The sequence below is a fragment of the Lactuca virosa genome, chromosome 8, assembly GCF_052849685.1.
Source record: "Lactuca virosa cultivar CGN04683 chromosome 8, Lactuca_virosa_CGN04683_v6, whole genome shotgun sequence".
Classification (NCBI taxonomy): domain Eukaryota; kingdom Viridiplantae; phylum Streptophyta; class Magnoliopsida; order Asterales; family Asteraceae; genus Lactuca; species Lactuca virosa.
Genome location: NC_136433.1, coordinates 240,994,774 through 241,015,532, shown reverse-complemented (window position 1 = coordinate 241,015,532; position 20,759 = coordinate 240,994,774). Strand labels below are relative to the sequence as shown.

Sequence of the window (20,759 nt, the reverse complement as noted above, 5' to 3'; positions counted from 1 at the left end):
TGTCAACCACGTCGTGTCGTCGAGTGAGGAAAAATCCATATCGCGAATAATAGCATGGCCGCGACGTGGTAAGTGTCGACCGCGTCGTGGTATCTAGAATGGCAGCTTCCTTCTTGCAATGAAAAACTCCCCCACAACATAGGAAAGTGTCAACCATGTCGTGACAGTCGGGACAATAATTCTGTTTCGCGTCGAAATAAAACTCCATGGGATGGGAACAACTCATCCATCTCATAGGAATCAATGTATAGTTAGAAACGTCACTCTTTGAAAATAATAATCTCTCACGAAATCGACGCGCACCCCACACTTATTAAAAGTCGTGGCTCTCGATTGTAAACTTCAAACTCTCACACGACTTTTTCTCTCGTGACAAATCAGCATTCGACCCCAATTGTTGAAATTTCTAAAAGCATCCGAAGGGCAAAAATTCTGCAAAGATCTGAAACATCAAGAGCATCAACATGGAAAACAAAACTTAAACAAACTAAAACCAAAAATAAAAATAAAAACTCACTAAAATAACAAAAAAAAATAGCAAACCAAAATAACTAAAAAGGATATCACGATAACTCGTCGTCGTCGAAATCAAGCTAGAATTGTTGATTAAATCCCTTGCATGCAAGAGGTGGTTTGTGAAAACAAAAACTTTTGGGACCTGTCAGACTATTGCCTTTGTTTTCTTTGCACCATTAACTAATAAGTAGAACAAGATTTGACCAAACTAGTCAAGAACAACAAGAGCTTGGTCTTCCACTTAACCACCACGATACGCCTTGCTATACTACGCCTCCTGGATTGAGTCGGACAAATCACCAAAGTAGTAGACTAAACAAGTCAAGAATTCCCTAATCGCTTGCAATCTCGAAACCCATGCAAAAAGTAAAACCAAGCAATGCGTATGATCACGAATTCCTGCACATAACAACAAAAACCTTCCCGACAAGTGACATGATATCAACGAAAATAAAAATAAACATAGAATAAAATTAAAAATTAAAAACAAATAACGAATAATCAAATAAACTAAATTAATTGAAAACCGTTCCCCGGCAACGGCGCCAAAAACTTGATGTGAATATTTAATGCACTAGTTTTTTATTTATAAGTCCTAATTTATCGCATCTAAACCACACCTTACCGGCAGTGAACCCGATCGAGTATAGCATAGCTTTGATAAGCAAGGGTGTCGAACACACGGGGAACGGTAGTGAATTAATTTAAAATATTTGATTATAGGTTACAAAACACACAAAAGGAATAAAGAAATGTTTATTAAATCTCAAACGAATAACTAATTACAATTTTCGATAAACTGACAGGAATACAAATTTCTTTAGGTACTTTGATTTAGATAAATTACTTCTTAAATTAATGGCTAACTACTGATACAATGGATAATTATTCATTATTCACCGATTCATAATATGACTAGTGTCATGGTCATGACTGCTAATCCTTTGATTTCAACACAATTATTAACTCATTGATCAAGTGAACAAACAATCATGCAAATCAGTATTTGGTTCGTATTAAGCAAGATTTTATCTTATTTAACTCTAATAGTCTTAGAAGTTAAATCATGCAGTGAATGGTCATTCTACTCATGCACACACATTAAAGTTCATTACTTTATTTCCTAACCCTAGGTTTTGGTCAAAACTCTAGTCATAATCACCAATGGTCATTGGACAACTATGATTCAAACTAACACAGCTAGATGGTCATCTAAACTTTATTAATTCAGCAATAGGAAACCAAACAACAATATTTAACACATATGGATCTTCAATCAAACTTGACAAAATAAATTAAATAAGAATAAATAATCCAAATAGCAATTTAACCAATAATTCGAAGATTCATTCAGTCATAAACACAAAGTAAAAGGTTTTAACGCCTAAATCAGAAAGTAAACACGTAATGGCATCACAATGGAATGCAAACATGGTCACGATAACAAACCACATGATTACCGACACGAATCCGCGCTCTAATCCTTCAGATTTTTGCTCCTGCCAGCTTAACGGCCTTCCGGCCGCCTCCTAGACCCTCAAAACGGCCTAATAAATGTTTCTTGTCGATTAAGGATCATTGGAAGTCGAAAACTCCTCTCTGGCTGGCTAATAATCGCTATTTATGACCTTTGGAACCGACTTACGTACGCTGGGCGTAGCTAGAAGTCCATCGCGATATGGAAGTCCGGATGCAAGCCCAGTACGCTGGGCTTAACTTTAACTACGCTGGGCGTAGTCCTCTTTTCAGCATTACGCTTGGCGTAACTTATATTACGCTGGGCATAATTGCAGTTTTCAGCATTTTCTTTCTTTTTGCTTCTAAGCCCGATTTCCGCTCCAATCTTTTCTTTTCCGCTCTATCGACAACTAATAGCTGCAAATCATAATTCAAAGCATTATAAGTACCTTTTAGTTCTAAAAGAGAATAATAAAGGCTAAAATATTAAGATATAACGTATAAAAATATATATAAAAATACACATATCAAAAACATACATCAAATTCAAATATGAAAGAACATTACGTTTTATATCATTACTTGTAAAGTCGTTAACCTAATTGGGAGACAAGTCCTTGGGCGCTTACAAACGTAACTAAGTGGAGAACCACCCTTATGAACCAGAGTCTCCTCGCGGGAGAACGTGACTTTTTTGTATAAATCTATACGGGATTGACTACCCCGCACCTTGCTGCTAGCTACAGTAGGACCGGCAGGTCTACGGGTGACAAAGTCATAAAGGATATTGGCGTCCGATTCACGTCGTATCAAGTTTAGTATGGTCATAAAACTCGCCAGTAGTAACGATATATTTACATAATAATATACTTCTCAGAAACAATTGCTTTAATAACATAAGTGTAGGAAATACTTATGCCTTACAATTCAGAACCATTAAAGCAACCTCAATACATACATACAAGGGAAAATATAGGATTTTCCCAGCTAACTTCAATACTTTTCACACAATCAGAGTAACGTTCTATACATTGTTTACATTATTAATGATAACCAAGGATTTTATACAAGAGTTTTTATACAAATCAAATAGAATATACTATACAGACTGGCGATAGCCAGAGTTTTCAGCAGATTATATTATACATACTAGTAGTAAACAAACATACAAACTATCACATTTCTTATACTACAAAGGACATAACAACAAACATTCATGGTTAGTTCTATAAACCCTTAGTTTATGCATCAGGGTTACGTATGAGGAATACTCGATAGACCGTGAAGTATGTGATTTCCACCTCGTTTCCTGTTCCTTGTCTGGTTGTGGGCTTGGGGCAGATCCACATAATCCACTGTCAGTTCGATATTGGTTTATACGTGGCTAGTATAAACTAAGTAGTAATAGAAGGAACCGGTACTATTACGCTTTTACTAAAGAAAATATTGGATTTTCTTGGAAAATAAACAAACATTTTATACAAATTCAATGACAAGTTTTATTAAAAAAATATGCTTATGAACTCACCAGCTTTTATGCTGATACTTTCTTTCAAAACCGCTTGTATTCTCAGGAAATAAGTAGACAGGTACCTCGGCAGACTTTTGAGAAGACGGAGCATATAAAGTCTCGTCTTTATTTTTGCTATACTTTTGCTGTATCAAATCATGTATCAAACTAATGAAAATATTCTATTATTCAATGTAATCGTTGTGTTTACTTTGATTACTATGATGCAATTGTTGTGATACTACACATAACGTCCTCCACCCCCAGACGTTTCCGCCGTTTGTTTTACGGTTTGGGGGTGTGACATCACATTTGAGGTGCTAAGTTCTTAAATGCCAAAACTACAAGCTACAACAAAGAGGTAATTCCATAACTCAATTCTATGTTGTTTATGTTATTTGTATGCTAGTTGTAGGCTTAATGCTTTGGAAACAATATTGCATGTATAATTAGAGAAAACATAGATCCAAAGAATTTAGGGTTGTATGTGCACCATAGGATGTTGTAGTATACTAAAACCCACCAGTAGTATCAGAGTCTAGGATTGTTTTCTGTTATATTTTATGCTTGGCTTATTTTTCAAAGCTGAAAAACTATTCTGTCAGCATGTACTCGACGAGTGCATTCTTGGACTCAACGAGTAGGTTGGATTTTGTCTTGAACTCGACGAGTCCGTAGTTGGGCTCGACGAGTTGGATAATCAGACAGCAGTTGTTCGAGTTTTTTTTGGCCAGTTTTGGATTAGGATCATTACCACAAAATGTTTTAGTTCATAAAATTTGATTTTGTTGGTATGGTAATGATTATCCTTGTCCAAATTAAAAAATAATTGTCAAAATTTCAAGATTTGTATTAGTTTATATAATAGGCTAATTTCTTGTAAATTGTTGATATGAATTGTCTTGACTTATGAGTTTAATTAGATCATAGGAAAATTATAAGATAATTTGGTTTTTTTAAAATATTGATCTAAATGTTCTTTAAAGTCCTCCATAACTTGTCCTCAAGTTATGGAACATGAATTTTTTTTTTCATAAAAACCACATTAAACTCATAAGTTATGGAAATCAAAGGTTTTTCATGAGTTACAAAACTTGCCCTCAAGTTTTGGTATTTGAAAAGTCTCAAATTAAAAAACTCTTGTAATTAAAAAGGTGTAACTCTTGGGTTTACAAATTAAAAAATTAATTAAATAGTTTTTAATTTTGAATTTTTATATTTAGAACCTTGAAGTATTTGAGTAGTTCAAATTGCACCTTATGGACTTTATTAAATTAATTAAAGTGTTTAACTAAAAGAGAATTAATAATTCCATAATGACATGGTTTAAGATTAATTAAATTAAGAGTATAGTTTAATTAATAGATTAAACCACCAAGTATTTTAAAAGTTTAAAATACACCCTTATACTATGTAAAATTAAAAGTCTAATATATTACATATGTATAAGTAAAAGGTCAGTCTTACCGTTAGTAGGCCTCATTCACGAATCCGGTCTAAAAGAGGGGGGGTATAAGGCTACTGCCTATAAAATGGTAGTTTAATGGGTGTCCACTCTCACCCACCGCTTCCTTGACTGGTGGAGGGTCGTTAGCCGAACGGGTAGGATAGGATATTCATTCTCATTAAAAGTATAATGAAAATATCAAGTAACTAAACACTTATAAATTCACAATCTTAGTTACTTAGGAAAAATGTGAATTTGGTGCTACCCCATGAAATTGAACTTTGCACCTTGTTAAGTTGTTAGTGGAGCGTGTGTGGTTAACCGACACACTAATCTGTGACTAACAGTGTGTGGCAAAGGGTAGCTTGATGTTAATCATAGATCAATGGAGTGTGTGTGGTTAACCAGCACCTTGATTAGGTGATCTGTAACATTAAAAGTACCAAGCACATTTGCATGGTTATTCACACCTTGTTTGTGATCCTCGACATCCCAGTCACAAACTTGAAGGGCACAATTGAGATTTAAACATGCCATTGAAAATTTCAATGAATCTCAAAGGATCTAGGAATTTCAATTCATTTAAAACTTAATAATCAATTTCGTTTTTCATGGTGGAAATTGGTAAATCGTCATTTACATAGCTTCAAATATTTTGCAATTGGATTACGACATCCCTCTTCTGAATTGTAAAATATTGTGTTGGGTACTAGCCTTAATATTTCATTTGGGTGTTATATTAAGGACTTAAATCAACAAAACTTGAATTTCTCCATTATAGATGTCTAGTTCTGACAACTATGGTCTTCCTCATACTTTTGGAAAAAAGTTTTCTTTATAAAGATGATATTCCACAAGACGATCAAGGTGAAAGATTAATCCCTTTTTCGTGTTGTAGTGGAACTTCACTTCCTCCACCTCCTCCAAAAATTCTCCCTAACCCACAAGTTCAAAGACTTGAAAAGTTCAAAGTCGCTCAATACCTATTGGCTAGCAAACACCAAGATGGAAGGTTTGTGTGTGCACATGTCTTGGAGATGAAGTCACACATTGACAGGCTGGGAATGCTGGGTGTCGTTGTTTCAATGAAGTTGGTTGTTGACTTGGTTCTTCAATAACTTCCTAATTCATATAGCGGGTTCTTTAAGGACTACTATATGGGAGATCACGACATGACCCTTATTGATCTAACATATTTGCTTGTTGCTGCTGAATCAGCAATGATTTGGCGCACTGGTAAAGCAAATTTGATTGGAAGATCTACTTCCCAAACTTCCATGGACAATGGAAACATTGGAAATCTGAAAAAATCTTCTCTTCCCAATGGAAAGGGATTAGCCATGGTCAAGTCATTTGACCAGATGGTAAAGAGAAGGGGTAAGTCTGAGATAATCCCGTGTACCATTCCCAAAGAGCCCATATGTTTCTATTGCCAAAAGAATGGGCATTGGTTACAAAGCTGCCATATTTACCTGAAAGATCGCAAGGATGGTAAAGTCAAAATGTTTGACTCTACTTCAGGTAATTCCACTATCTAACTCCATTAAGTTCCTATTTGGAGATTCTTAATACATGATGTAATGTAATTACATTTTGATGTTTTTTAGGATCGAAGAAAATAAAGGAAACTTAAAGGAAGAGTATGTTGATTCTAATCGTGAAGAGATGGATTTCGATTGCATGGTTCGATGATCAGAATTTTGAGCTGCTTCTTAAGAGTTATGATAGATTGCTTAGGAATAGATAACAACATAGTTTTCATATGTATTTGCATTGTAAGGATAAGTTTTCTGCAATTTTTATAAATAAAGATTTTTTTTTGAAATTTATCTTATTTTTAAGTTTCCTTACAATGGCATTGGTGAAAATTGTTGTTTATATGTTTCCATGGATAGCAATATTGGAAAATGGATTTGATTCTTTCGTTTGTGGTAGTGTCAAGATTTACTAAATAAGGAAAGATTCTCATCACCTAAGTTTCAGTTGGATAGAAACTTGGAATCATGCAACTTGTATTGTGTGATGAATGAGAACCTTCATCTTTGGGAAATTAAGACTAATTCCTTGTTCACATGTATATGCAAGTCAAGTGAAGGACTAGGGGATCGGGTACACTTGATTGTGCGCTGGTCAGGTCCACCACAAAGAATGATAAGACTATTCGTTATGATTTACTAAAGTTTAGTAAATATGGTTATGCTTACAAGATTAAGTGTAATTCTGAATCATTGAAAAAGTTTCAATGTATAGCTGAACGAATAAGAAGAATCAAATTAGGCAGAAAGATAAAAGTTTCTCCAATCTGAGAAGATGGGAGAGTACTTGAGTATCGTGTTTTATGATTATCTTAGTGATTATGAAACCATATCACAATTGATCCTATAAGGACATCTTAGTGCATTTGTATGGGTAAGAAGAGGAATCATGAAGTGTTGAAATGGTTAAATCAAGAAGTTAAATCATACTTCGTTCCAAAATCAGGTCTTAGAGTCATACTCAAAGATTGAGCCTTGAGTGACATAATCTTAAGAAAGGTTTATAGCACTTATCAAATGTAGAGTAAAGTGTTTTCTACTCTTGTATATTTGAAATTGGTAAGTTGTGATGTTTTGGATAAAACAAAGACCAACTAAGGCCAATTGTGTGAAGTGTTTGTCTTGATAAGAAACCGCACTAACTCTTGAATATTTGTTTGTCAAGTAATGTTCCTTGACAAATTGAATCTTATATGTCAAGAGGTCAGTGGGAGTCTTAAAGATCTTGAAGATTTTCAAGAACTAATCAAGAGTAAACAAATTGTTTATCACTAGCACACGACTTGAGGTTTATAACCTATCGTGTTGACATATTCTTGTTTCTGTGCCCATTCCAGTTAAAGTTGACTATGCATGTGAGTTATATGAGTGCTCAATTGTTTGCATAACAACTTGGAAGCGATGGCAGGCCTTGTGCTGCCAGGTGGCAAGAAATTAAGATTGAACAAGTTCAGTCCATATGAGTTTGGATTTGTCACTAACCTTGTCTTGTGATTATGGTTATGACAAATTCACATGGATAGGAACACGCACACCCTAAAATCTAAGTGTCATACGGTTTCACTCCAATTCATGAAAATGATTGTAAGGAAACGCTTTCACTAAGTAGATCTTAAAGAGATAGCAATTGTGATATTTGCATTCTCAAATTCGATTATGATTACGACATCCGTCTTCATAGTTCGAATTGTGAGAAACGGCAAAGGTCTAAACATTTGGGACTTATTGTTGTAAGTTCTAAAATTGTTTAGACACACATGTCATCTATCTAAGGAAAGGTGTATGCATTTGAGAAGCCTAGATAAAGTCTTATCGAAGCATCTCGTATAAGAAATCTGAACTTTGGTAAGAAAGTCAATAAGTATTGATTTCTAGAAGTCCAACTGATTTCTGGGTACATGTCAAAGCTAGTGGGAGCATAAGTATTATGCTAATAAGAATGTAATTATTATGCTAGTGGGAGCACAATTATTACGTTAAGTGTTGCGAGTTAGCAATGTTAATTATAGAAAACAAAAGTTTCAATTCGCAAAGTTGCAGGGTTTGAAAAGTTGTTTTGCTATAATTAAGGGAGAGGAATTCATACTTTATTTCAAATCTAAAAGCTTAGATTGAGAGTTTAATCAAATTTAGTCAAGGATATATATGAATGTTATGTTGAAAAGATTCGACATAAGGAAATTCTATATATGGAAATATTATAGCAAGAGACTGGTAAAGTATCACATCTTTATGTAAGACATTATGTATCGTATCCCATATGTTTCGGGTATAGGATCAATTACGTATGCTATAACATTAATTTGTTCTAATTTTCCAAATGCCTAGGGCATTAAGAGGGAAAAGGGACTAGAACGAGATATGACTAAAAGGGTTAAAGCAATTGTCGAGGACAATCTGAGGTTTACCAAAGATTGGTTGCTTATGAACAGTTGGAAGTAAATTGTGAATTTTGGAAGGACCATATTGACATACACTGAGAAGAGGTAACTCTTGTTCAGAAGTGATAGTCAAAATGGGAATATGGAAATGTTTTCATAAGTGGAAGTTATTCTTTAAATCTGTGTAAGATTAGGAAACTTAATGCAAGAAGGATGTTCAAAGAAATGTACTTTAAATATGAGACTTTGTTTTCATGGAATTGATCTCCATTGGAATAATTTGTAATGTCTGTTGCCATGTCTCTGTGACTTTTGTGTATAGTCATTACAAGATGATCATTGCATATAAGTTTAGAATCTAAACAAATTATAGCAAATGGCAAGAATTTAGTATTCTTACATTTATGATAAGGATTTGGAATTGTGAAATGAGCATTATTGAAATGTTGTCAATTGATCTATTTCACAAAGAAAGGACCATAGGAAAACATAGTGTGCATGCTTGGAGCATGGCATAACTGTTGTTTTAATTCAAGTATTAAGTTGATTAATCGAAACATTATACAATGAATAATGTGTAATCAATATTGTGATTAAATAAAAGGTGTTTTATTTATATTCATAAGTTCTGAGACCATATTGGATTCGATTATTCTTGTGTTTCACTTTGCATGTTTTGACTTCCTGAATAACTAGGTTATTCAAACCATCCACATTCGATCATACTTTGGAAGTAGGTATTGAAGCTAGACTGTCATGAATGGGTTTGTAGATTGTCTAAAGGCGTTCAGACATAGCACAAGTTTGTTGTAGTGTTTATGAGTACTCCTATAATAAGATTTGAGTATTGGATTAAACCCACGCTCATCTGAATCACTTCATGGATTTTATCACGAGTGATTGTGAGACGATAATATCTTATATTCTTGAAACCAATACATGTGAGTTGTAGTTTACAAGTCGGTTGCACATTGACATATGTAAACGCACCAGTAACTTGGTGTTATAAAACATATTGTTGTGTGTGATTTGATGAGTAAGTACAAGAAAGCATTTGAGTCGAAGTTTATCCATTCCTTTTACCCTTAGAGGGATAAAAGCGATATGTGTGGGCCCCCCCCCGATGATTTAGTGATGACAACCCTAAACGCTTGGCCCAGCCTGGACTGATTTGATTTGTTCAATTAGTCAGTCGTCATAAATAGGAGATCGGGAAACAACAAATGGACAGAGAGAATAATTATAATCCATGTCTCAGTCCATATGATATCTTGTAGAATGGAGGAATATATGACCCCTTATCTAATGGACGCGTCATTGACTAGGTCAGAGTTTGATAGCGGCTTTTAAGAGCTACGATTGCTAGTTGGGTTGTGGAGTCGTACTTGCAATAATAGTTATTAGACTTATCTAAGTGGGAGACTGTTGGATTAGGTGTCTAAGCCCATAACTATAATTGGTACGTACTTGAGCCGAGAGTAGCATGGTCAATTTGGGTTGCCTTCACCAGAGCAATTTGATAGGATGGACTTTTGAGAAGAGGTTATTTGTGATTTATTAATATATTATAAGTTCTAATATATTAATATGAACTCATATGATTTAATTAGTATTGATCAAGAATTAATTTGGAATTAATTTAGTGATCAGAAGAGACTATTTAAATTAATGGGGACTAATTGTGTAAACTAATTGTGTAAACTAGTTATATATATATATATATATATATATATATATATATATATATATATATATATATATATATATATATTGTTTGGGCTTATGATACATGATGGACTAATTTTTTTAAAAAATCCATAAAGAATTAGCCCACTTGAATCATGGATCATGGATAATAAGCCCAAGGGTATGGATTAGGGTTTAACTATGACTCTTAGAATCCTACAATATATATATATATATATATATATATATATATATATATATATATATATATATATATATATATATATATATATATATATGTCACCCTATAGCTAAAATCAGTTACCCGAGGGTCTTCTTGGAGTTCCTATTGCCGATTTTGAGTGCATAGAATCTCTCTCAAAAGCCCTCCTTTGTTCATGGTGTTTGTGAACCATTTGAGGCATCACATTTGAGGTGCTAAGTTCTTAAAGGCCAAAACTACAAGCTACAACAAAGAGGTAATTCCATAACTCAATTCTATGTTGTTTATGTCAATTGTATGCTAGTTGTAGGCTTAATGCTTTGGAAACAATATTGCATGTATAATTAGAGAAAACATAGATCCAAAGCATTTAGGGTTGTATGTGAACCATAGGATGTTATAGTATACTAAAACCCAACAGTTCATACCGCCATTTATGTTATTAATCGCATTCTTACTGTGTACACTTCAGGGAAGTCTCCTTATGAAATGTTGATTGGACAACTTCCAGATTATTCTCCATTATGAGTGTTTGGGTGTACATGTTTTTTCTTGAAGCCCCATGTAGAGAGAGATAAGTTGTCTTCAAAATCAGCTCTTTGTGTTTTTCTGGGATATGGTATTGCTCAGAAAGGTTATCGGTGCTATAATCCATCAAATCAGAAACTGTATGTCTCTCGCAATGTCACTTTTTTGGAGCATATTCCATTCTATAGCATTCCTGTTCAATCACATGATGCAAATAGGAGCTCCGTACTATTGATCCATTTAGCATTGGCATTGATGATTCACCACATGTCACTGATCCACCACCTGCTGCTGATCCACCACCTGTCACTGATCCTCTATCTGCAGATCAGCAAGACCCCCTCCCCTCCATTGAGGACTTATCGTAATAAGAAGTCCACAAAGCATCTTGAGTTTGTCTATTCTTCTTACTCACTAGTGTTTTCCTCCTTTATTGCTAATGTACATCGTCACTCTGAGCCAACATCCTACAAAGAGGCCATTTCTGATCCCCTTTGGCAGACCGCTATGGCTGAGGAACTTGCAACTCTTTATCATACTCATACATGGGATCCGGTTCCGCTTCCGCCCGGAAAGCACACGATTGGTTGTCGTTGGGTATATAAAATCAAAACAAAGTCTGATGGATCCGTTGAGCGTTATAAAGTCGGACTTATTGTGAAAGGGTACGCACAAAAGTATGGTACAGATTATGAGGAGACGTTTGCTCCTGTTGCAAAAATGACGACTGTTCGCACCTTGATTACAGTTTCTTCCATTCGCCAATGGAAGATTTATCAGATGGATGTCAAGAATGTGTTCTTGAATGGTGATCTTCATGAGGAAGTATACATGTCTCCTCCCCCTGGTATTGCTCACCAACCAGGTGAAGTTTGTCGATTTCGGAAGGCACTATATGGCTTCAAACAAGCCCCTCGTGCTTGGTTTGAGAAATTTTCTATGGTGATTACTTCGCTTGGTTTTCAACCAAGTAACCATGACTCGGCTCTATTTGTTCGATGTACCAATGCAGGTCGGATTATTCTTTCCTTATATGTCGATGACATGATTATTACTGGTGATGATCATGATGGTATAGAGTCTTTAAAGCGTGATTTAGCTCACTGTTATTTCTTGGGGATTGAAGTTGCTCAGTCTCCAAAGGGTTCTTTTATCTCAAACGAAGTATATTTCAGATTTGTTTGAACGCGCACGACTCACGGATAATCGGACAATTAATACACCTATAGAGAGTAATGCAAAGTAGTCTCCAACTGATGGTGTCCTATTATCTGATCTAAGCCTTTATCATACCATTGTAGGGAGTTTGGTTTACCTGACTGTCACTAGACCGGATATTGCTCATGCAGTTCATGTGGTTAGCCAATTTGTCACTGCTCCCACTATTGTTCATTGGGGAGATGTTCTTCGTATTTTGAGGTATCTACGTGGTACTCAGCTCCGCACTCTTGTGTTTCCATCTACATCCTCTCCTGAGTTGCGTGCCTATAGTGATGCAAATTGGGATAGTGATATTTATGATCGTAAGTCCACTACTGGGTATTTTTTTTTCTTGGAGATTCATTGATATCATGGAAAAACAAGAAACAAGATGTTGTCTCTCGATCTTCTACATAATCTAAGTATCAAACCATGGCTATCGCTACTTGTGAGATTGTTTGGTTGAGATGACTTCTTGCAGATATGGGCGTTCACATCTCTCAGCCTACCCCTTTGTATTGTGACAATGAGAGTGCGATAATGATTGCCAAAAATTCAGTGTTTCATGAGCGCACAAATCACATTGAGATTAATTGTCATTTCACACGACATCATCTCCAGAAGGGCACTAACTCCCTTCCTTATGTTCCTTCCTCTTTGCAGATTGTTGATATTCTTACGAAGTCGTTGACTGCTCATCGATTCCATTTTCTGTCTGACAAACTCTAAATGCTTATTGTTGTTGCATTGTGAGTTTGAGGGGGATGTTAGCCTAATAAGATTTTGGGCTTTATCTTGTATTGGGTTTTATGATTGGGTCGTTTAACTAGGCAACCTAATTAGCTAGTCTATATATTATGTATTTCCCTTTCATTGTATGTGTACTTGATGTATTTCCCTTTCATTGTATGTGTACTTCTCTTTGATAATAATACGAAACTCTAGTCGTTATGTGTCTTTCACTTGTTAGTTTTCATATACATTCTCGTAATATACATTCTTGTAGTCAAGACTCGACTCTCAAGCAACTCTATCCCTTTTTTATTTATTAAAAAGCAATATCTTTTCTCTACATTTACATCCAACAATCTCACATTTTTGTTAGCTTATTAATAAACCAATTCTGAAATCAGAGTAGGACATGTTTAAATCGTACCGAAGCCATACCTAGGTAATACCGGATCTTTGATTACTTTTATCTATCAACAAATTTTATTACTTTAAAGACTATATAAATATATGCACAATAAAACCTGGAATGACTATGCATAGATCACCCCTATTTGTGTGATCCGTTCTAGTGACAGCATTCCCACTTTTATTATCACTTCCGGTACTGGCAGGGGCAATTACCATGTTATTAACCGATCGAAACTTTAATACAACCTTTTCTGATCCCGCTGGAGGGGGAGACCCCATATTATGCCGGCATCTCTTTCGGTTCTTCGGTCGGTCATCCAGAGGTGTATATTCCCATTTTACTTTATTTTATAATAGACTAACATCTTAATACTTTTGGTTAATTTATTGTTTTTTCGAGTGTGCGCTCAAGATAATAATAGTAATACTATAATCAACAAGCTTTGCATTTATCAAAGTATATAAAAACTTTTGTATGTAAAATCCATTCAAAAATTTGAAGTCAACCACTGTTTTCAAGAAAAAAAAACTTGCCACCCACCAATAAAATACTATATCTACGACCCTCGTCGTTCACCTTTGTGTCGTTTTTGTTCAAGCCCAGAAGCCTCATTTAACATATCAAGTGCATCTTGATGCATGTCCAGCTTTCCAAGAGCAACCGACTGCATGTAAAAGGCTGTGGGCCAGTCTGCATATACAATCTGTGCTTGCATGGCGTCTCTAAGAGCAGCATCCGGTTGATCACATAGCAAATAGCACAAGCTTCTCCTTGCATAAACTGTTGGTGAAATCATCGTTCCCACATCTATGAACTGTGTATGCACAATTTTCAAGAAAATGGGTGTGTCAGGTCAAAAGAGATAAACATTTACACTACATCAATCGACACATTCACAATTGTTAATGAATTGTTTCTTCTTTAGCCATTTGATTCTAACATAAATCGACACATTGTTAGGTGAACAAGTGTAAATTGTCATATCTAGAAATAAATCAATAATAAAACCGTATATATAATAACAATTGTACCTGTGAATAAAAGTCAATGGCAGCTTTGAAGTCCTTATCACGGAATGCTTGGTCTCCTCGTTTCCTTGCCTCCAACATATCTCTCATCTGCTGAGTCCATTCTTGGAACGACAACTAAAAAAAAAACAAAATATTTGAAGGATAATATGAACATAGCACAAGGGATACGTTATAAAGTTAAAAGGTACAATGAACATAGCACAAGGTATAAGTCGAATTACCTCATTAGTTCCAGTTCCTTCATCATCACGATAATGTGTCATAACCAAGATTTGATGAATTGCAGTAAGATCCTTTCGGGAACAAGCCTCTCCTAGAGGTGAAAGTGGGCGTTGTGGAGTTAATGGAGCTTCCTCTTGTTTAGAAATCCCAAGCATTACATGAGATGGAACCTAAAAAAACCCATAATTAATATTTCCAAAAAAAAACGATAATAAATTACAAATTACAAAACATCAAGATATCTCCTTACGTCACATTTGTTTTGAAGTGGACCAAGTGTTGCAACAAGGTCTTTAATGGTAGGTCTATCTTTCGGTTCATATTGCAAACACTTAGATGCAAGATCAACGACAATAGTTGCTTCATCGGTTGAAAAGTTCCCTTCTAGATGTGAATCCATTAAAAGTATGATGTTTTTTCCACGAATCATATCGAGCGCCTACATTTAAAAACACTAAATGAAACTTCATTTTGTAAAAAATGAAATAAATCGGAAATGTTAAAAATTTAAAAGGCATAAAATGGAAAGAAACAACTTACGTGACTTGGTGGGATGTGTTTCCCACTTAGGAGATCTAAAAGAACTGTTCCAAAGCTATATACAACGCTTTCTGGGGTGACTCTTCCTATAGAGAATATAAAGAACGAGTTAATAGAGAAAGTTATAGAAATGAGGCTTTTCCACTTGCCCACGTGTGTAGTCATTTTCTCAAATACATTTTGAACACCATTTATCTACTACTTAAATGGGAAAAGAGTAACATGTCCTATGAAGCTATATAGAGTATACCATGAGGAATATAAACAGGCCCGTCCCAGAGGGTGGGCAATAGGGGCGACAGTCCATGGCCCATCTTTTAAAGGGGCCCAAAATTTTATGGACTTTATTAATGATATGTTAGAAAAGATCAATCTTGAAGACATCATTAATAATTTTTCATCTCAAAAATCTAGAAAAATTATTTTTCTTTAAATATGGATTTTTATAATCGAAAATATTATATTTAGAAGCTAGTATAAATAATTTTCTTTCACTTATTGAGTTATTATAAAAAGGTTAAAGAAATATGTGTATTTTAAAGGTCTTTTTTCCTCTCTCGTCCTAGGCCCAAAATATGTTTAGAACGACCCTGAATATAAATGATTACCATGTTTGAGATATTCTGGAGGCGTATATGCAAGATTCGTGCTATAGCTTTTTCCATCTCGACTGTTTCTCATGAATCCAAAACACGAAAGGCGGGGATCTCCCTCCTATAAGGTTCATCAAACCAATAATTATTAGCTAATAGATACACATGTATTTGTCAAAATGTAAAAAAAAATTACTCCATTCCCAAAAAAATAAAAACCTAAGTGAATGATCTTAATGGCCCCAGGACAAGACAGGACATGACAGTTGTGGTGATGTCAACAGGTCAGAATTTGTAATATTTTGTCTAACCCTAAAAGGTTGAACAAGATTTGCTCGCTTTTAATCTTTTGTTTGTACAAAAGAGATAAATGTCCTCATACTCATCATAGAAAAAGAACCATAGAAATATTGAGATGGAGAATTGGAGGGTATAATAGGGATTTCTGTTATGCACCTCGTCAAAGAGAACCCTATATGCATTGAGGTCATGGTACACTTCACGACCTTCGGTGCTACAATAGTTTAAGGCATCGGATATGTATTGAGCCACCCTTATTCGCATAGCCCACTCGATTGTTTGATTTTCCCCTGTTAATTGTTACATTTAAGTAAACTGTCATATGACACGTATACGAAAGGAAATAAATTAGCGCAAAATGCAAGAAATAGCAACACACTTTCATTTATTTGTGTATTATAGCATCCTGCTTTCATTTCCTTTTACTACAACACCCTTCTTTTTTTTTTTATTATAGCATTATACTTCGAAAATCTCCCCAATTATATCATTGTTGTGTATCTAGATGACATTGCTATAATTGGGTAGATATTTTAATACAATGTATAGTAAACAAATCAATGAAAGTATGTTAATTATATTTCTTGCATTAAACACATGTTTTATGAATGATAAATGCATAGATTAGAATCATAATTACAGTGAAATAAATGCTTAGCAAGAGTGTCATTTGGCATGTACTCAGCAACAAGCAACCTCTCTTCACCATCACAACAATAACCGATTAAATTAGCCAGCCTTTTATGTCGCAGCTTCCCTACACCCCATGCTTCCTCCTACAAAATTAAAAAAATTCATTGTCAATTTTTAAAAATATATAAATCACAAGAACAATTAAATGAATACTCCCTAGATTTGCGTGGTCAAACATAAGACTTTTTGAAGGCAAAATTGATAGGTATGTATCTACGAATTAAACGCAAATACAATTGTCTTTATGCAATACACGTAATAATATAATATTGATTATGATCGTTATGGAATTTTTTTTCGAATTCATTGAATTTTTTGAGTGCTAAAGTTGGTCCATTTTGACTTTAAGAAAGATTTACTAAAAGTCTAATATAAATAGACTATCTCAAATTCTCAAATTCTCAATGATCGTATTGTAGAAAGCTTATTATACAATGAATGATTAACCATTAGATTAGTTTAGTAATTAGTAGTTTAGCACATCGTTTTTGTCAAACAAAAATATATATTAATTGTTGTTATCAATAAATATTCGGTGGGTATAATTTCCATGGGAAATTGAAGCAGAAATAAGCATATAGTTTATATGGAATTGAATTTCATAAAAATAAACGAAATTCGATGAATTACCGCAAATTGTTTAGGGTCCGGCCATGCCAATTTGTTGAATTTCTTGACAGCAATCCACCGACGATTCTTGAGCCTTCCTTTATACACAAGATTGGGTGCTTTTTCACCACTTTCAGATACAATTAAATCTGTACTGAAATTATTAGTAGCAGTTTTTAGGTCGGCGAAAGAGAATTCAGAGAAAGAAGGAGTAGCACCACCACCACCTGCACCACCGCCACCAGGACTTGTGGTGGTTTGTGGCGGAACCTGGCCGGAAAACTTTTGTGGGCTGTTGGTGGAAGGTGGGTTTGTTTGATTATAGCTAAAAAGATTGCTTTTTTGATGGTTCTGAAACTGATTCCTTTCTGGGTTTGTTCTTGATTTTGGAGCTGATGCACAAAGACCCATGATTTTGATTCAATTTTCTTCAAAGATATGGAGAAAAAGCCACCGATTGTAGAGAGAGAAAATAAAGAGAGAGATGAGCATATATTTCTTCTTAGGTTCTAATTTCTATCGCTTCTTTTTTGTTGTCTTTCATATACAGAATGAGATAAAAGGGGTCACAGTTGTTCGATGCTTCATAATCTAAATTCAATACAATTTTTCTGTCTTTTCAGACCATCATGTTTGGTGGGCATGTATTTTTAGTAGTTTTATACTAAATATGTTCCGATTCTGTCTGGATTTTCACAATAAAATAATAAAAAGAGTGAATTACGAATATGGTCCTTGTACTTTAATAAAAAAATACAAGTTCAATTCTAAAATATGAAATTGTATCAATTTCGTCTTTTAAGTTTGCATTTGCTTGTGAATATGGACCTTATATATTTTACACAAAATCCAAAGTTCCACCTAGATATTAAAGTCGTTTTATATGGGTCATTGAGTCAACAGTGTATCAATAATGAAATGCAAACTTAAGGCTACTCGGACCCGTTATTGTGCCTAATAACACGTGATAACGCCAATAAACACCGCCTCTCCCTCCTGTTATTGTGTGTTAAAGGCAACGTCGTTAATTCCCGTGACCACCATAACATTTGGTAACGGCGTTTCCTTGTTTTTTCTCCTAATAACTCGTGTGGGCGTTGCCCACACCCACCTCTCTAATGATGTCACAAGAATTTATAATATGGACTGTACTTGTATTTTCGGGTAAAACATAAGGAATAGTTTACTCCAATTTAAATAAAAGATTTTTTTAGGTCCTGTGTGACTACCTAAGCTAGCTTTTTAATTAATAATGTTTGTAAAGATTAATTGATAAGTTAGATTGAAAATACAAAATAAGATAATTTAAAATTAGCATTAGATATAATTAAAAAAATTTTTTAAAAATTTTTTAAAAATTTTCGATTCTCAAAAACTATTTAAAATAGATTATAAAAAATAGCTTATAAACTAATTTATAAGATAAAATAAGCTAATTTTTTGGTTTTAACCAATCAAAAAATTACAATAAACTAACTTATTTTTGTCAAAGAAGATCTTAACATCACATATATTTTATTCATTATTATTTCAATGCATGGTATATATAATTTGTTACATTTATTTATCATTATAATTAATCTACCGATCGTCGGTACACTGTAATTCGAGAAATGAATTATGTTTAAAATATATTTTAGATAGAGACTATTTACATGGGTTTAATCTTTTATTTTTGTCAAACTCAAATTTAGATAGATTTAGATATCGATGGTCAAAGTTATAGATATAACAAAAAATGTTTGATCAGTAAAAAATAAGTTTTGGTTTTTATTAATGCAACTTTTTACGATCAACGTTTAGATTACAAATTATATAACTTTTGGTTGATAGATTATAATGTTTTGTTATATTTATTATTTTTGGGTATTTGACTTCAATAACATTTTAATTTAATTAAACCGTATATGGCCAAATTTTATATTGTCATGATAGAATGGTGAATAAATATGTATAGTTGGCTGTTAGGCGTTCACAACACATTTGTACAATAACATCATTTACTCACTTACGTGCACATGTTATATAGTAATGCCATTTACTTCATTTACATCAGTATGTACAGTTAATATGAAATTATATTTGTTGACTTAATTAAAAGAAAATGTTTAGCTTATGAGTTTTTAAATGTAACATAAAAAATAATTATATTTTAATTATAATACTTAGCTACCGGTCTACTATAACAGAATAGCAGCTGATTATCACAAGCATCATAAATAAATTAGTTAAGAATTCTTTAGAACATGCATGGATGGAAGATCACCTAATATTCCATTTTAGAAGGCGACTGATTATATATATATATATATATATATATATATATATATATATATATATATATATATATATATATATATATATATATATATATATATATATAGAGAGAGAGAGAGAGAGAGAGTGAGAGAGAGAGAGAGAGAGAAAGAGAGAGAGCGAGGGAGCTACGTTCAAATATGAATTGATATTTATTGTACGGATGTGTGGAAAGTGCTATTCGGTGAAAATAACAAAGAAAATATGTTGTTTGATAATGTGAATACGTTCAATCATACATAATTATCGTCATTATCACATATTCTCACTAATTAAATTGTCTATAAGGTTATTGTAAACTTTTTTTATTATTCTCATTCTGTCAGAATGTTTATTGAGTCGTATTCTGTAAGAATGAAAATGAGTGAAAAACAATGCGTATGAATAAGAATTAGTGAGAATCCATGAAAATGACGATAATTGTGTGAGGTTGAACGTATTCATATTACTAAACAACATATTCTCTTAGTAATTCTCGTTGAATAGCACTGTCCACACGTACGCACAATAATTGTCCATCCGGTAAGAAATTTTTTTGGTAGGAAAGTAGTTTTTTTTTTCGGCATATTTTTTTTGGCGAACAAAACAAATAAATCACTAGATGAATCAAAATTTAGATGATTCATAAATAAAATTCCCAAAAAAACATTTTGATCATTTATTTTTACGATGACTTTGTTGATATTCATTAAAATTGTCATAAAAATGAATTTTTTTTTTCATAATTTACTTTAAAATGAATCATGAAGTTGTTTTTTCGGGAATTTTTTCTTATGAATCATCTTATTTTTGAATCATCTAATGATTAATTTTGTTTTTTTGCTAAAATA

General features: G+C 33.6%; 1 protein-coding gene across 1 annotated transcript; it reads right to left on the bottom strand.

Moving 5' to 3' along the window:
* Window positions 1-14,049: 14,049 nt before the first annotated feature.
* On the bottom strand, window positions 14,050-18,234 carry LOC145129828 (serine/threonine-protein kinase BSK1-like). The gene is made up of 9 exons (XM_079064636.1): window positions 17,635-18,234; window positions 16,952-17,087; window positions 16,468-16,601; window positions 16,027-16,132; window positions 15,419-15,504; window positions 15,129-15,317; window positions 14,878-15,048; window positions 14,657-14,770; window positions 14,050-14,439 (listed from the first exon to the last, which is right to left on the bottom strand). The coding sequence occupies exons 1-9, from the start codon at window positions 18,022-18,024 to the stop codon at window positions 14,182-14,184; spliced, it is 1,584 nt and encodes a 527-aa protein (XP_078920762.1). The 5' UTR covers window positions 18,025-18,234; the 3' UTR covers window positions 14,050-14,181.
* Window positions 18,235-20,759: the final 2,525 nt, after the last annotated feature.